Source organism: Amblyomma americanum, chromosome 5 (genome assembly GCF_052857255.1).
Source record: "Amblyomma americanum isolate KBUSLIRL-KWMA chromosome 5, ASM5285725v1, whole genome shotgun sequence".
Classification (NCBI taxonomy): Eukaryota; Metazoa; Arthropoda; class Arachnida; order Ixodida; family Ixodidae; genus Amblyomma; species Amblyomma americanum.
In genome coordinates, this window is record NC_135501.1 from 65,163,800 (window position 1) to 65,181,855 (window position 18,056).

General features: G+C 46.8%; 2 protein-coding genes across 7 annotated transcripts in view; one reads left to right on the forward strand and one right to left on the reverse strand.

Moving 5' to 3' along the window:
- Positions 1-18,056, forward strand: part of LOC144132499 (endothelin-converting enzyme 1-like) — a 69,607-nt gene that overhangs the window by 22,854 nt on the left and 28,697 nt on the right. The window contains exons 2-4 of the mRNA XM_077664956.1: positions 2,760-2,935; positions 8,548-9,607; positions 16,729-17,160. Of these exons, the coding sequence (XP_077521082.1) occupies positions 2,820-2,935; positions 8,548-9,607; positions 16,729-17,160 (1,608 nt within the window). The 5' untranslated portion in view covers positions 2,760-2,819. The remainder of the gene's footprint in view (positions 1-2,759; positions 2,936-8,547; positions 9,608-16,728; positions 17,161-18,056) is intronic.
- Positions 1-18,056, reverse strand: part of LOC144132500 (cytochrome P450 2J1-like) — a 139,978-nt gene that overhangs the window by 10,670 nt on the left and 111,252 nt on the right. The gene's annotated exons all lie outside the window — the stretch shown is intronic.

Sequence of the window (18,056 nt, forward strand, 5' to 3'; positions counted from 1 at the left end):
CATGGGTAAAATATCGGAAGAGTGTCATGGGTGCACCAAGTGTTCGCACGAGCAGGGGGCGGCCGGGTTGGAGAGGCAGGCAGCTGCGTCGAAGTGTCGAAGTCGATATAGAACGGGACAAACGCGTCGGACCTTGGGCTTCGGACGGCGTATGCGTATGGGAGCGGCGCCGCAGCAGGAGCCTGGGGACGAACAGGTGTTAACGCCTCGGATACTTGCTCGCTTATCACAGTTTGAAGGGTCGGGGCCAGGTTGGAGGGAGGTCCCTCCGCGCAGTGAGGAGACAGCTGTCGAGACACCTCCTCACGCGCAAAGCCTTTGATCTGGTCAAGCGGCGAGCTGTTAGAACACAGCGAGTCTGGAAAGCGATTAAGGCCGCATGGAGGGTGACGGCACCAAAATGCGCCGCTCGCGGAGCTCCTCGTAGCTCTGGGGCAGGGTGAATATGTCGGCAACGGTGGTAGAGTTCCGGGCGATAAGCATCTCATATGCGTCAGCTTTGATGCTTTTGAGAGCGTGGTTGATTAGGTCCGCCTCTGACAGACGAGTCCACCCGTGTACAGAGGTTGATGACATCCTCGATAAAACTGGTGAACGATTCACCCTGCAGCTGGGCTTTTACTCGCAGGCACTGTTCGTCGCGCATTTTACGTATGGCATGGCGCTCGAAGATATCATAAAAGGCGTGTTTAAAGGCCGACATGACAGCTAGCGAAAATGGCGGTCCGAGCTCCGACCATCAACAGCTACGATATACCGGTACGTGTTTCAGCGAGCACTTTCAAAACATTTCATAGATAGCCTTTTTGAAAGTGTTCGCTGAAACGACCGGCATATATATATATATATATATATATATATATATATATATATATATATATATAAAGGCAAATTAAATGAGGGGCTCGTTTGACAAACATGCGAAGCAAGCCAACAGTCACGAAACCAAGGTGCACAAGGGAATGTTTCTATTTTTTTTAAACGTGTAGTGCCAATGTATTAGTTTGAAGAAAATTACTTATAAAGCAGCAGAAAAAAGAACTATGCTGCCGGTGGGATCTGAACCCACGATCTCCGAACATCGCGTCCGGTGCTCTACCAACTAAGCTACGGCGGCGGCTGTCCAATGTGCTGCTTTCGTGGGTATTTATGTTTCGCGTGTACGCGAACCTTGAGAGTGTTCACCAGCGCCACCCTCGCCCATAGCGGTAGACTTAGCACGTCCTGTAATACCGCGAGCGTGACGTAGAACGTCATCTAACAGCGAGGGCGGAAACTGTGCGAGAACCCTCTTATGCTACCTATTGCATCAAGACTGCCAGAACCGAGACCCTCTTAAGCTATTAGCAGACAAGGCAAATTAAATGAGGGGCTCGTTTGACAGACATATGTTCCGAGGTCGTGGGTTCGGATCCCACCGCGGCATGGTGTTTTTTATGCTGCTTTATAAGTAATTTTCTTTAAACTAATTCATTGGCACTACACATTAAAAAAAGAAACATTCCCCTGTGCGCCTCGATTTCGTGACTGTTGGGTTTCTTGATATGTTTGTCAAACGAGTCCCTCATTTCTTTTGCATGGTTTGCTAATAGCTTAAGAGGGTCTCGGTTCTGGCAGTCTTGATGCAATAGTTAGCATAAGAGGGTTCTCGCACAGTTTCCGCCCTCGCTGTTAGATGACGTTCCACGTCACGCTCGCGGTATTACAGGACGTGCTACGTCCGGTGTTATCGACGAGGGAGGCGCTGGTGAACACTCAAGTTTCGCTTACACGCACATTATAAATACCCAAGAAAGTAGCTGATTCGACAGCCGTCGCCGTAGCTCAGTTGGTAGAGCACCGGATGCAATGTTCGGAGGTCGTGGGTTCGGATCTCACCGGCAGCATGGTAGTTTTATTCTGCTGCTTTATTAGTAATTTTCTTTAAACTAATTCATTGGCACTACATATTAAAAAAATAGAAACATTCCCCTGTGCACCTTGGTTTCGTGACTGTTCGCTTCCTTTATATATATATATATATATATATATATATATATATATATATATATATATATATATATATATATATATATATGCTTTAGTGCGATAGCAGTTACAGGCCGCTGTCCGCATTTAGCCCTTACGTGTTTGTTTCAAGCCTGCTTTGCTTTGTGGCAGGCTTCCCACTGCCAGGTGTGTTGTGGGCACCTGGCAGGGTGTGCGCACAACCCGGTATGAAGCCTGCCACAGAGCAAAGCAGGCTTGAGACAAACACGCAAGGGCTAAATGCGGAGAGTGGCCTATAACTGCTATCGCAGTAAAGAAAACTCCGGATTTTCTCTTTAAAACATTCGGGTTATTTCGAAAGACCGTCGTTTGGCTGCCGAGCAGACACGGCTGCACATTCGCGAATCACGTGATCGAATGCGCTTGCCAAACTTCAAGCTCATGGAGCGCGTATAAGGCGACAATTCTTCCTCCTGTGTCGTTGCGTGGTACGGTAAACAAAATGGCTGCTGTTAGCGCTGGTTTAGCACACGTCATAAGTCGCATCGCAGCTTCGTTCCTACATCGCCGTTCGGCATCGTCCATTTAGGGCATGCGTATCACCAGTGTTGTGGTCTGCAATCATCCCTATCTCATTTCCTTCTGCGCCGTCAGGTGGCGCAAGTGTTCGGGCCGCTCGCGAACAATTTGCTCTATCACACGGGCTGTGACCTATATCGCTTTGCAACTTTTAGCATGCCACTCAAGACGCCCTTTCCTCATTGACGCAGGAACCCTCGCCCAGGACAGCCAGTCGCCGCGAGCTGCTGAGAAAGTCACTGCGTAACAAGATGCTCGTTGCTGTGCTGATCTGCGTCGGTGTGGTGAGCATCGCCCTGCTCCTGTACAAATCGGCGGACCCAAGAGCACGCCCTCACTGTGCAACAACGTCCTGCGCCCACCACAGGTAACGCAGGGCCGATTAATTTATCGAAGTGACCTGTTAATTTATCACACTGACCCTGATTGACTGCGTTTCTAAGTATGGGATTCTTTAATCTGCCGTTCTTGGCGAAATGAGGCGAACTTTGTGCTGCAAACGCGCAGCGTGCCTAAGGGGGGACACAAAGGTTTAGCTTTCATAAACTTTCCATACGAACGGAGACGCACCTTTGAGGCCTTCGAAGGCTTGCAATCTCGGCGAAGATTTGGTTGCCGATGGCAACACGTGACACTGTTTGCAACTTCATTGCTCGCGAGCCGCGACGCCACACGGTGTGGAACTGAGATAAAAGATAAGGTCAGCGTCTCCTCGAGATATTGAGCCATTGCTAATGTAACTATTTTATATATCAAAGGTTATATATTGTGAAGGAAGGCCAGGCAGAGACGGCAAGACGGCCATGTCTGGCGTTTATTGTAATTGCGAACTCGACGCGCGAGCCACAGGCGGAGCCGCGGGATGATGACGATGGTACGTACAAGCAAAAGACGGTGATCCATGCAAGGCTCCCACAATGTGCCCGGGGGGGTCGGAAGCGGTCATACTGGTCCCTCCTAAGCAACTGATGCACCGCGGCGCACAAACGGCTTCAACGGGAAACATTGCCAATATCAGTAGCACGGTGGCGTCGATCGGCTGGGGGAACAGGTGTGACTGTAGTTCACTGGGGAAGACTGGTTGATGAACCTGTAGGGACTAAGGTAGCGGTGCTGAAATTTGTCACTAAGGCCAGGGGTGCGCAGTGGTGTGTAAAGTAGTACTTCGTCACCAGGACGAAAAGATACCACACGATGCGTAGAATCGTAGCAACTCTTGTGGTCTTCCCGGCAGGCTTCAGTGTTGAGGCGAGCAAGGTGACGGCATCTGGCCACACGGGATACGAACTGGGCAGGTACTGATGTGGAGGAATACTCAGGCGTAGAGAAGAACTGTCCAGAATTGTGGTGGGAGGACGGCCATAAACGAGGAAGTACGGAGAGTAACCGGCAGTCCACTGTAGTGCTGTATTATAGGCGAATGTGACGAACGGTAGAGTAGTGTCCAAATTTCGATGATCCAGTGTCACGCACATGGAGGTAATATCAGAAGAAGGTCGTCCCGCAGTCACTTGGGAACACCCGGGCAGCACCATGCCGCAATACAACAGATCGCAAGAAGTAAATTGCAACCTCTTGAGCCGAGCCAGTGGGCACGGGCGCTGTCTAGGCGTAGTGAGTAAGGTGGTCAATAGCTGTTATGATCCAGTGGTTACCTCGATCGGAGAGAGGCAGGGGAGCATAATGTCGATGCCGAGGACTTCGATCGGCGTGGCGGGACAGGGAAGGGGTTGTAGGAGGCCAGCGAGTGGAGAAGTCGGCCGCTTGCGACATTGATACAGGGGGCAAGAAGCGACGTATTTCACAACGCTGAAAGATAAGCCAGGCCAAAAGAAACGTCGCTTCTCGCGGTCGTAGGTTTTGTGAAAACCTACGTGACCAACAGTAGTGTCATCGTTGGGAGCTACTAGGATATGGGAGCGAAGCACCCGCGGCACGACTGAGATCCAGCGGGTTCTATCAGGGCAATATGTTTATGGTTTATGAGGCTATGAGGGGCGCCGTAGTGAAGGGCTCCGGAAATTTCCACCACCTGGTGTTCTTCAACGTGCACTGACATCGCACAGTACACGACCTCTAGCATTTCGCCTCCATCGAAATTCGAACGTCGCGGCCGGGATCGAACCCGCGTCTTTAGGGCCGGCAGCTGAGTCAGGCAATATGTGTAGCGGCGTAGGATGCCACCTTCGAGCTTGAAGTTGCGTAGCTGTCTGCGGAGCCTAGCATTGGGTGGGTTCGAAGCGCCGATAAGGCGGTCGATGATGGGGCGGGAGTAGGCGTCCGCCAGTTGCTGGGAGCGGAGAGAGCGTTTGTTGTCAGAGTCGGCAAAAAAACTCCTGTGATGTGCGTCGGAGGGAGAGAGGGTCGGCTCTTATCAGAGGAGGAACGGCCGTGCGTAGAAAAACATCAGGCTGACTTCGAAAGTGGGCAGCGAGAAAGCGCGTCCCCGTCTTAGTGTTGGCGACCCGATTTATAAATGATGTCGATATGGTACTCTTGTAGGCGTAGAATCCAACGGCCATGTCGTCCTGTCAAATTTTTCAGAGAAGACAACCAGGAAAGAGCATGGTGATCGGTCACAACTGTGAAGTGGCGACCGTATTGACAAGGGCGGAATTTTTGGACTGCCCAGACGACTGCAATACATTCCGGCTCGGTAAAGGTGTAATTTTTCTCAGCTGGAGTCATGGTTGGGCTAGCGAACCCAGTCACTTTCTCACGCGAAGTTTGGTCGCGCTGCAGTAGTACATCGCCGAGACCGTGACCACTGGTATCAGTATGCAGGATGGTTGGAGCGGTGTTACTGAAGTGGCCAAGGACAGGGTCCGATGTGAGGGCGTGCTTGAGGTTGTTAAAAGTAGTGTCGCACTGGTCAGTCCACACGAAAATGATGCGCGATTTAAGTAATTCATGAAGTGGATCAGCAGTACTTGCGAAATGCCTAACAAAATGTCGGAAATAGGACGCCAGTACGAGAGAGCTGCACAAATCTGCTGTCAGTTGAGGACGTGCGAAGTTCAGAACCGCGATGATTTTGGCAGGGTCTGGACGAATGCGGTCGTGGCTAAAGAGGTGTCCCAAAATTTTAATTTCCTTCTGTGTAAAGTGGCACTTCGTGTTCAGTTGAAGGCCCGCTGAAGCGAGACACGTGAGGACCTCATTCAGTCGCGTGAGATGGTCTCTAAAAGTTGAAGAAAATAAACAACGTCGTCCAAGTAACACAACCAGGCTCTCCATTTTAGGCAACGAACTACACTATCGATCACTCTTTCAAAATGTTGCTGGTGCGTTAGAAAGGCCGAAGGGCATAACATTAAATTCTTTTAAAGTCCATCGGGAGTTGCGAAAGCAGTTTTTTCTTTGTCGTCCTCGTGCATAGGTATTTGCCAATAATCTGAGCGTAGGTCCATTGGAAATGTTATTGGGACTAGACGCTTTTTCGTGTCAACGTTTAAGAGGAGATTCAGTATACCAGGTTCAGTTATAAATATATCGGGCATCGCTGAATTAGATTCAACCAAAACGTCACTTGGGCGGGAAGAACGTGTGAACACAGACTCGAAATGAGTGTTGAAAACGTTAGCGATAGCGTGTGCATCATATGTGACAGAACCAGCTATCTCAATTTGAGCTATTGAGTTTTCTGTTTTTGATAGATAGCGCCAGAATGAGGAATTGTGTAGTGACATCATATCTGTTGTACTCTGTGATCGTTGTGGGGTGCTTGAATTACACGCTTGAGGTCATGCGGTTGTGACGTCACGACCCCGTTACCGAATTTCAATTCTCTCGACACAATATCAGCAAAGATAAAAAGGTATTGCTAGAGTTTAAAGCCTATCTAATCGCTTAGATGAAGATATAAAGAAAGCGAGACGTGAATATTTAGACAGCATATTTTGCCCTGCAGCATGTCGGATGGACATAACTTGGCGCAGGCTTAACTCGATGCTAAACAACGAAATAGCACCTGATAAAGTCTGTAAAATAAAAGTAAACGGCACAGAGCTCACCGGGAAACCTCTTGCAGATGCTTTCAATAAATATTTTACAAACGTCAACAGAACCGCGACGTTTAATGAGCTTCCGAATTTTCCGCGCAACTCAAGTTCGATGTTTCTGACTCCAGTCAATGAAACAGATTACAAATATAATTTTAAGCCTAAGAAATAGTGGTGCCAAAGACATCGAGGGTTTTCAAATAAAACCAATAAAATTCGTTGCCCACCTTCTTGCACCACGTCTAGTGCATATATTTAATCTATGTTTTGAGCAGGCCATATTTCCGCATAGAGTGCAGGTTTCTCGAGTAAGTGTAGAGTGATATGGGAAATTACCGTCCCATATCAATACTTCCCTCCTTTTCCAAAGTTTTAGAAAAGGCCATTTTAAAACGAATGACAACTTTTGAAGGAAAACATAAGCTGCTAGCCAACTCCCAGTTCAGTTTTTGCAAAGGATTCAGCACAGAACTTGCACTTGTGACCCAAAAGAAACACATCTTAAGCAGGCTGGAACAAGGAAAGCTAGTTTTGGGCTTGTATGTCGACTTCTCTAAGGCTTTCGACACTATCAATCATGCAGTGCTGATAAGGAAGCTGGAACAATACGGCTTTCGTGGAAAAGCCAGTGCCTTTATCAATTCCTACCTAAAACACCCTACCCAAACAGTAGCCATAGATGATTCTTTGTCCGATCCAGTTCAAGTTTTCTACGGCGTACCACAAGGGAGCATTCTGGGCCCCATTTCTTTTTAACTTATATGTGAACGATGTGTACAACATAGCCCCATCCGCTGTGTTTATAAACTATGCAGATGACACAAGTATATTTTTTACAGGAGAATCCAGCAATCAGATAATAGCTGCAGCCAATGTAGCGCTAATGAAGCTTGATGAATGGACACAAAAAAATAGCCTGAGGATAAACGCTGATAAAACAAAAACGGTTCTGTTTCATAGTAGAAACAACATCGATACACAAAATAAAATTTTACTACGCTCAGCTGTCATAGAGATTGTGCCTAGCTTTAAGACTTTGGGCGTCATTTTTCAAGACACAATGTCATGGGATGTGCACGTCGATTCCATTGCAAAAAAGTTGTCACAAATAGTCGGTATAGTTTCCCGAAATCGTCATGTATTCCCTCGCCACTTTTTAATGTTAATTTACAGTAGCCTTTTCTCCTCTAGACTGAACTATTGTCATTTGGTATGGGCATCAACTACTAAATCCAACATTGAAAGGTTGCTCATTTTGCAGAAAAAAGTTTTTAAGAGCTGTAGAAAATGTTCCAGTGCACTCATACGCGTGCGTTATTCACAAAGTACAACGTTATTCCAGCTACAAACCATTACGAATACCGGCTTTGCAAACTCTTCAAACAAGATGCTAAATATAATAATGGTTTTATTCAGGAAATAGCTAAACTACAAAGAAATCTAGAGTCTCAAAATACACGCCATTTCGAGCCATGGAAGTTTAAAACAAACAGAACAACATATGGCCTTCAAATGTTGCAGAATAAACTTCCAAAGATACTGAACAGTTTACAAGCTCGAAATATACAAATTGAAAAAATTACATTCAAGACGTTGCGCGAGTTTTTCAAATTGTAGTACACATTTTTTTTGCATGAGAAATTTAATTATATGTAATGCCACTTTTCAGTTATCCTGTATGTACCTCTTTTTCTTTCATGCACTGTTCCCGCGATTTATTTTGTTATGACATAAGTGCTATTTATCTCCACTGAGTATTGCCAATGCAAGGGGGCCTGCGGCCCTGTCAAGCTGGCTACTGGCAGCTTTTTCTGCAGGCCTCCTACATCATGTATAGTGATGTAAATAAAGTTCTATTCTAACTACTGCGACATCGAGTTCTCTGCTGAATGGGATCCTGAACTCTACCGTGTTAGTTGTGCTCATTGCGCTGATGCGTCGCTTTAGGTAAGGCGCGTTTGTTCGAATTTTATCGCAGGGGTCTCATCGAAAGCCAGCTGGACACAAGCGTGAATCCGTGCGACGATTTCGCTGCTTACGTCTGCGGCCGCTGGACGCCTCGCAAGGAGTTCTCCGAGCTGTCCCGCTCTGCGCTGATGGACATGGTGATGGCGTGGCTCAAGAAGCTACGTGACACGCTGGACCGGAGTCTGGACGTGTTGCCCGCGGGCAGGAAAGCGGCAGCGATGTTCAACAGCTGCATGACGCAGACGGGATCGCAAGTGGACATCGTTAAAGAGTTTATGCGCGAACACGGGTTGATATGGCCCGAGGATCCCACGGATAAGCTCGGCCCGCTGGAAGTTCTAATCGACCTCGCCTTCAACTGGAACGTGGACCTTTGGTTCTCGTTGAAGCTACTACTTCCGAACACAGTGGACGACTACTCGAAGCGACGCATCTTCATCGCTCCGAACAACCTCATACTACAGTGGAGGACATTGTTCAGACAAATACCCAGGACGTACTTCGAGAAAGTCTACAGTAACATCTACAGACTTTTCAACACGGACGTGGACAAAGTGCCGCCCCGTGTGAGGATAGCGGTGGACTACGGTACTGTCAAAGACGTCTTCGAGGTCCTCTCATCATCCGCTTGGAAGGCCCGCGTTCCTGCGGTGTTTCCGCTCCGCGATCTAGAGAAATACACGGACGCCTCCACTGCGCACTACATCAAAGAATCCATCGACACTATGATGAGGATCGAACCGCCGGTCACGATGGACGACTTGATGTTGATGAGCGACATGGCCCTGCTCAAGGCTCTCGTGCACATTTTCAACTTCGTCAGCGACCACGCGGTGCGCCGGCACCTGGCGTGGCTCTTTCTGCAGGGGTACGCGGCTGTGGCCAATCCCGAGGTCGTTCTGCTCGTCATGCATGGCAGCAAACGCCAAGCCGACATTCAGCGGCCCATGTTCTGCGCCGGCCAGGTGGAAGCCAGCTACAGGCTCCTGGTGTCCGCTATGGCCACGGTTGCTTATTTCCCCGAAGAGGAGCGTCGACGCATCGACAGCCACCTGGCGAGAATTTCGGAGGTAGGGGCACGTGCTTCCCGGTAGCTTCGCCGAGCATATGTAGAATTCTGGAATTTATTGCAGACATTTATGCTCTGCAAATTTTGAAACCCTCCCTCGAAAAAAGCCGTGCTGCTCTTACGCGGGTCGGTGAAGCCGGATAGCATCACGTGCACGAACCTTTTGCAACGTACACAAGCAGCTGCTGTGGAGTACTGATCTCATGCATAATTATTCACCTCCCCCTCCCCACACTCGCACAAAGGACAATTTATGCATCATTCTTGAAAAAATCTCCACTTACACACCAGCATCTCTGTATTTACAATCCACAACTGTAATATATTTTTATCTCCCAAAACACACATTGCACAAAACAATCATTTATACATCATGGTTAAGATGTCGGAATGTGCTCTGATCAGGTTGGTTCTTTCAAAAATACTGTACGTTAAAAAACCCCAGGTGGTTGAATATTCTGTAGCCCTCCACTATACAGGGTGTCCAGGCTAACTTTAGCCAAGGGCTAAAAAATAGGATATTTTAGGTAGAGAAGGGAAACCGCTTACATACTGGCTCGCGCAGGCGTCGCAACCACCGTCGACATATCGGCCTGCCGAAGCAATGGGGTCGTCACGTCCTGCCAGCCGCTGATTTTGTTCGTTCACTCAATCTAGGATTGAAAGCAGCATAATCGTGGCGAGCGAATGCGCTAGTCATGTTTTTTTTGTATTTCATGGGCTTTCTTTGCAGCTCGGAAAAAAGATACATGTGAAGCTTTAGTTATCGCAAATAAATAAAATGGGGGTTTCTGAAGGTGCTCTCCAACTTGGCTGTTCACATTTGCTGTCTGAAGTCGATATGTATGCATTTAGAAACGTTATCTTAATTGCTAATTAACTAATTGTAATCAAAAATTGCCTATGATGCGCAAGTCGGTTGGAAGGTGTAAGTGGTTTTTCTAGCCTACCTCAAATATCTTCTTTAACCCTTGGCTGAAGTCAGCCTCAACACCCTGTATACGGTAACTGAATTGAACCGCAAACCATTTATTGAAAATCACAAAAAAGTGTTCATGGGAGAGGAGGGTTGGGTCTTTAGTCCAGGACTCCACTGTCTCTTGCAGACTTCTGGACCGCTTGGATCAGCTTAAACTGTTCTGTGAGATCAGAACTAATCAGCAGGCACTCCCACTGCTCTCGAGAAGAGCATATGCGTTTTCTTATATCGGGCTTGCCCTCACACTCCCACGCAATGTGGTCTAGCGAGGGATGCGAGCTTTCGCACCAGGGACAATGCTCCCTATACCTAATCGGATACATGCGGTTATATAAGAAAGTGTTTGGAGGAACACCTATTTCGGTTTTTCGCTAGTCCTGGGATTGCTTTTTGTATAGGTGCTTGTTGTGGAGGAGCATAAAAGCACCTAAGGGCGCAATAATTGTCTAGACGACCAGCGAACGACATCACTCCTAGTTTTAAGGGTAGCATAGGCGTCGCAGGGTTGGCGTAAGCTCGAGCTAGCCTATTAGCTCCCTCGTTTCCGGGTAATCCTTGATGCCCGAGAATCCCAGGAATGCATACCTGTGTGCAATTTGGATTTGCTGGTGTCGGAATTCTGAGGGCGTTGATCTCGAACCTGCCATTCATGTAGTGCATGGAGGCTCGCTGCGAGTCTGTAGCAATTATCAGGCTTTTATTCGTCACACAGATGTGTACGATCTCCCAGTAAAACAGGAACACAGATTCTTAGTCTTAACGTTCGACAAGAAAATCACGTTCTTTTCTAATATAAACACCCTAAAAACAAAGCCAGCAGATCTCTAAAGTGCTCTCACGAAAGCACGGGGGGTCCGAGAGTACCTGCCTTTTGAACATTTATCGCTCAATTGTACGCTCTCCATTGGAGTATGGATGCATATGCATTTTTTTTCCAACTTCTTTGCTATTAGTCCTATTCGGGTTTTCTGTTATTCCAAGCGTTCCTCTTCCTATGCTCTAAGCTATATTGTTGGAATGTCTGCGGCTGTTCCTGCAAATGTTTCCATTCATCTTCTGCGCCACCAGTACTCGTCATCTCTTGCTCGTGCCCACCCCTGCTGATGTGCTGCCATTAATGCCAGCGCAGAGATCAGCACTGTTGATCGCTTTTGTGGCCTGTAGGAGTGCTTGCCATAACTACATCTCGAGGCCCGCTGAGTTCGCTTCCGCGATCGCCATTTCTCTGTACTGGAGCTATGACAGAATCCTTTCAATTGCAACTACCTTGTAGCAGGGGGCAACGGTCGCAAAGACATAGTAGGGAGAGTTCAGCACAGTTTCCATAACTAGCTTCACAGCGGCTGCTTCAAAAACGTTGTTATTCTGCGTACAAAAGCCTTGAGGGACGCCGTAGCGGAGAACTTTGGTTCGATTTAGACCACCTGAGGTTTATAAACGCGGACTGTCCTCGCATAGCATGCGGGTAATTCTGAATTTCGCCTGCATTGAAATGCGGTCCCCGTGGCCGAGTTCGCACCCGCGACTTTATGATCAGCAGCCGACCGCTAGACGGCAATGAATATCGGCTGATCTCTAGTTACATTTTTGTGGCCTTAAAACGGAGACCCCATTTTCTTATTTATTTATATTTATTTATTTACTTATAGATACTGCGATCTAGTACAGATCATAGTAGGGTGGAAAAAGCTAACAAAATACAAGCATATAAATGCAGTCAAATTCATAACATTTGCAGGCACTTTTCAAACATCACTAAAGAATTATGATTAAGAGTCTCGCTATCAAGTGTGTTCCATTCTGTAATTGTCCTCGGAAAAAAAAAGAATATTTAAAGGGGTTATTTCGCGGGTTCAAACAGGTTATTGTTAGGACATGCCTTTGTCTCGTGGTATAACCTGAGGAGCAAGCAAAATAACTAGAATTATTAACTTTATAATGACCTTTAATAAGCTGGAAGAAAAACTTTAATCGACAAACACGATTGCGCTCAACGACTGGGGGGTAACCCGTCTCGCCTCACGAACTTACAGTGCAAGGCCATATGATATAATAAGAAATCTAACGACTTTATGCTGTATTCGCTCTAATTTCTGAATGTTTGTTAACGTGAAAGAGTGCCAGATGATTGCAGCATATTCTAGTAACGGACGGCTGAGGGAATCGTACGCCAATAGAAGAACACTAGGCGGGGATGACATTAGTGAGCGCCTCAAGAAAAAGAGTTTCCGCATTGAATTTGCTACGACAGCTTCTATGTGTTTTCACCACGGAAGGTTGTTTGTAATTCATTGGCCCAAATATATATACTCTGTTACGTCTAATAATGATATGTTGTTAGTACCGTAAACGAAACGAAGAGGCATTTTCTTGTGTGTACGTAATTTTCATAAAGACGGTTTTTGGTGTCACTATTAGGTTGGCGTCACTTGCATCGCTTGCAAACTGTCGGATTGGTTGACATGGTGGATAGATAGGCTACGTACAAGGTGTGCGCGTTCTAGATACCGCGGGGAATTTATGAGCAACAATACAAGAATTTTCTCGTTCACTGACTCGTCGTCGCTGCCTTTTGCGAGCGCTTTAGGGGAGTATACCTTTACTGCTCACCACAACCTACTGGCTTTCCTCGAGGTCCCGAAACACACTGCCGTATATTAACCCTACTGACTAGGCATACGAGGTCCCCTACTTCAGCCCTTCCTCATACCATTATCTACTATCCTCTACTACAATCTCCGAATAGCTGGCGAGTGCGCGTCAAATGCGGTGCACTTTGATGCGTTCAGCGGAACGCTAGGTGTGATAGACGCGACGCCTGCCCTGGAGAGCGGCAGATTTGCGCTCCCTCACCGCGTTGCGGAGAGGAGGAAAAGAGGCATCTCAGGTGTGCTGCCTACTCGCTCCGTGACGTCACACACCTTGACAGAGAGGAGCGGGAACGCGTCTGCTGGAATCGCATGTGTAGGGCATCAAAGTGGGTTCTGCATAAAACGCCGGTGCACTTTGATGCGTTCAGCCTATCGCTAGGTGTGTTCGATGCGACGCCTGCCGTGGAGACCGGCAGTCGCTCGACCACAAACGTAGCCAGGGAGATGCAGCTTTTCGCTTTCGACCAGGGTTAACCAGAACTAAACCAGCAGCAATTTTTTTTCGCAAACATGACTATCCTTACGGAACTTTTTATTATGTTTTTATGGAGCAATTGCAGTTAATCTTGTACCTTTGAATTCATAAAGAAGTAAACTGTGGAGCTACGCTGTTTTTGTTTGGCCGACTGGAACATTTCAATTTCGTGAACCTTAATGTCAGCTAACTATGCTTCATAATTATGGTGCTTGTACAAAATTTGATATTTTTTACGATGCCCCATTTTAAAAACAATGTATTTAGCGTAGCTCCAGATGGCAGGCCTTTGGATACAGCCCGATTTCAATCGAAACAACGAAATGTGGGAAGAAAGTGCCTTAACGACCCCTAATAATTTAACTACAGCTATTTTTCTATAATATGGGAACTATTTGAGCTATACTGACACTCACTATATTTTTCAAAACAGGACGAAGAAATACATGTGCACACCTAATTTCATTACGATATCTTTAATAATGAAAATGATCAAGACCCGCGCCTACCGTTATGGAGCAGTGCGAAAAACGAACACGTAAGGTGAGGTACACAGGACAGTGTAGAGCGTTGGCGCTCGTACTGTCTCTCTCTCCCATAGGTCTCTGTCTATCGCGTTGTTGCTTAAACGACGTCAGTTTTACTGTGCTGCACGGTATGGTCTCTCACTACACGCGAAGTGCAGTGAAACCAAAATAATAAAAGTTGACCAGGTACTATGAGCACGTGTTGGGAGATGTTGAGACGCACAGTGCGCGCAGTGGCATGTTAGAAGCGTCTGCTAGCTCATTGGCAGCCTTCACGTGCAGCAAGGAAAATATTTGTATTCATATGTACAGTCCTGAGCAATATGAGAGGGAACAAAGTTTGGGCATTCATTTATTGATTACTCTATAATTATTTGTGGCAAGCGTTGTTTTGTCTGTTTTCTAAGTAGTTTTTCTGTTGTCGCATAATATCCAAAAGTGATCAAGAAATTTAGTCGAGAAATGGCAACAAAACTTGCAAGTTTATGCAAAAAGTTTGTTCCCTGTCGCAATGCTCACCACTGTACAAGTTTCAGCAGCTTTAAGTGCGGCCAAGAACGAATATATAATGCTTTATGCGTTAAACTCTTTCAAACCCACGTGAAACTGGCTGAAGCGCATTTTCGGAACAGCCGGCCCACGCTGTCATTTTAACCACGTCAGCACACGGTTAAATATTTCGGGACTGTCCATCTCGGCGCTTAATGCATGGGTCTGCAAGTCGAGCTTGTCTTGTGGTGATCCAGTGCAATGAGGGATGTCGCAGGACAAATAAATTAGTGAAAAAGCGATGTCCGCGTGTACTATCGTCGATGAGAGTTCCAAGAACACGCGAGTGGTCGCAAATAAAAAAGAAACATAACTCGCGGCGATGTATTTTTCTAATGCGAAAGCATTATACGCCTCATCGGCAACAAAACCTGGCGACATTGACCGGCAGCAGTGGTCCGAAAACCCTCCAGTGACGTAACAATTATCGCGTATGACGTCACCAGTAGATCATAATAGTGACGTCTAGAAAATAAATATGATTTTTTTTTTCCCGGGAGGAATTGAACCAACGAGCTTCAGATCGCGTTGCGAGCACGCAACCCAAAGGCCGCAAAATGTCGTTGCTTCTTGGCGAATAAAGGCGGATCTAGTGTATGCGTTTCCTTACGACCGTATGCTATTGAGTATGTGCCTCATTAGCAAGGAAGGAATCTTTAATGAACCTCGCAACAGAGCTCACGATAAGACAATGCTTTCGCATTCAAAGCACGTAAGTAGATTTTAGCGCTCTCCGTAATTTTTCTATTGTCGTGTCCATTCTTGCTAGAAGCAGCGATCGTGTGCATGTCGAACATTCTCGGAAAAAATTTTAAAAATTAGAAAATTGTAATAATATTGAAGGTAATGGTCCATTCTTCTTATATGTAGCAAAATCGTTCTTTTAAAGTGTTCCCATAGATCGCATGGAATATTTACGACTGCCATAAAAAAATCAGTGGGGGAAGCTTTTGACGATAGCAAGAACCTTAATAGAAAAAAGAATGAGACTGCCGTCAGGTTATCTGCGAATATGTTGATTGTTATAGCGAAATCTTACTTTATATGAAAAAAACTGCGCTCATAAACGGTTTCCCGCTCAAAACTGTTTTTGTCCAGAATTGTTGGGTATGGATAGTGTCCTCGTTACGGCGTCCGAATCCTTCGGCCCGACACTCGAAGCAACGCTACGGCAGTGCGCAGCAGAAAGCCGTTGGTAAAAATTGGGACACATAAGCTCCGCCTTAGGGGTTTGACAGGTAGGCGGAGCTCTTAAATGTCTGCTCAAATTTTTTTTGCGATAGGATTAGGAATTCTGTTCTTGACAAAAGCCGGCGTCCATCCATGTGATGGGCCACGGTGGGTCAAGGTCATTGGTCGAGAGAAGTCAAGTGACCTTGTGATGTCGTCATAACCTGCACATCTGATTGTGAGCAACATGCCCACTTTGTGTGAAGCCTGTCGCGCGTGGCCGGTTTCCATTATAATAACTGAGTTACATTCCAGGGCTTCGGTCGAAAAGAAAACAGCAAAGCATAGAATGACCACTTCCGGATATATGGGCGTGTATGTGGAAGCAAGGCGAAAGAGAAAGTGTACTTGCACGGGAGTGATCTCTAATACCATCTCACTGTACTCTTAAGGGTCGGTTAAGCGTCGGCAATGTTGTTGGTTCGGCTAAGCTGTAAAGAACAGAACAGCGCAGGAAAAACTCTTGGCCACCATCTGCCTATTGACAGCAGAATGCCCGCATGCTTCGTGAAGTTCGCGTTGTGGCTACCTGTATGACAAGATATGCCGTCAGCAGGAAATCAGTATATGAAACCGAGAGCAAAACGCGTGCCACCAGGGGGGGGGGGGGGGGGGGTTAGAAGCTGAAGAGCAGTGTACCCCCTTACATGATCGTGGATTTACGCCACTGGTACGGTCTCAGACTCACTGAGAACGCCAACGTTTTCGCAGGTGGCCGTTGAGAAAACCACGGCGGCGGTCTGGCTCGACAATACCACCAGGGACGTCGCCGTTGAGAAACTGAAGGACGTCCGCACTGTCCTGTGGCCAGACGAGAAATTTCTCACGGCGCAGGGGCTCGAAGAGTATTACGCCAATTTCACTGAAGCCGCCTCCTCTTTCGCCGATTTTTGGATCAAGACCCGGCGCAGCTTGCGACGCCTCGTCGGCTCCGACGCCGGCTGTCAAGAGCTTCGAATCCGCGACGGCATCGCCGAGCCGTACGTAGAGTATCTGCATGTGCTGAACGAGGTTTCGCTATCCCTGGGAGCCCTCCTGCCGCCGCTTTATTACAAAGACGGCACGAAGGCGATGCTGTACGGCGGCCTGGGCTACTTCTACGCTATGGAGCTGGTTGGAGCAGTGGACACGGAGGGTGTGAAGGTAAGGGTCACTCATGCGGGAAAATGCCGGTTTATGGCGACGCAGGCAAAAGGACGAAGGTTTCTGAGGTGGAGGGGGTGGGGGTCATCATCATCAATTCAATTCAATTTATTCAACATCTTAAGGATGTTGGGTGCGTCGACAAAAAGCCAGAGAGAAGGCTTGACAGGGGTCGACGCACCCTACAATGACTTGACGGCAGCATCAGGATGGTATACAGGGTGTCATATATGTTAATAACAGGATCACAACATGAATATGAAAGTAAAATAAAACGGCAAGTAAGCATACAGGAAAGAAAATACAAATAATAAGTACAACTCTCAGCTGGTAATAAGTACAACTCTCACGGTACCTAAGTGCACACAAATTTAGATGCCTTATTTAATGAGGACGGAAGAGTGTGTGAAAGCATTTGGCGACCATAATTCGTACGAGTTTTTGGCACGAACCATGTGAAACCAGTACGGGTGGCATACATCAGTTCTTTACATTTTAAGTTCGACAGGTGCACCATAAATAGATTATTTTTTCTAATACTTGTTGTATACCGCCTCAGTAGTATAGATTCAAAGACTTGGGGAAGGGGGGTGATGCGAATCGATATGAAGATTGGTTCCGTATGTTCAAAACGTGAAGCGTTAACAATATTTCGAACAATTTTCTTTTGAAGTAAATGCAATCGTTTGATATTCGTAAATGATGTTGTTCCCCAGACCAAAATACAATAGTTAGCAACAGAGGAAAACAGTGCGTTGTACAGCATCAACTTAATATGCTTTGGAAAGAGGTATCGCAGGCGGGACACCATACCAGCAGCCTTGGACAACTTGTCCCTGACTTTTTCAACGTGTTCATCCCATGATAAATTTTCATTAAAAAGCACTCCTAGGCTT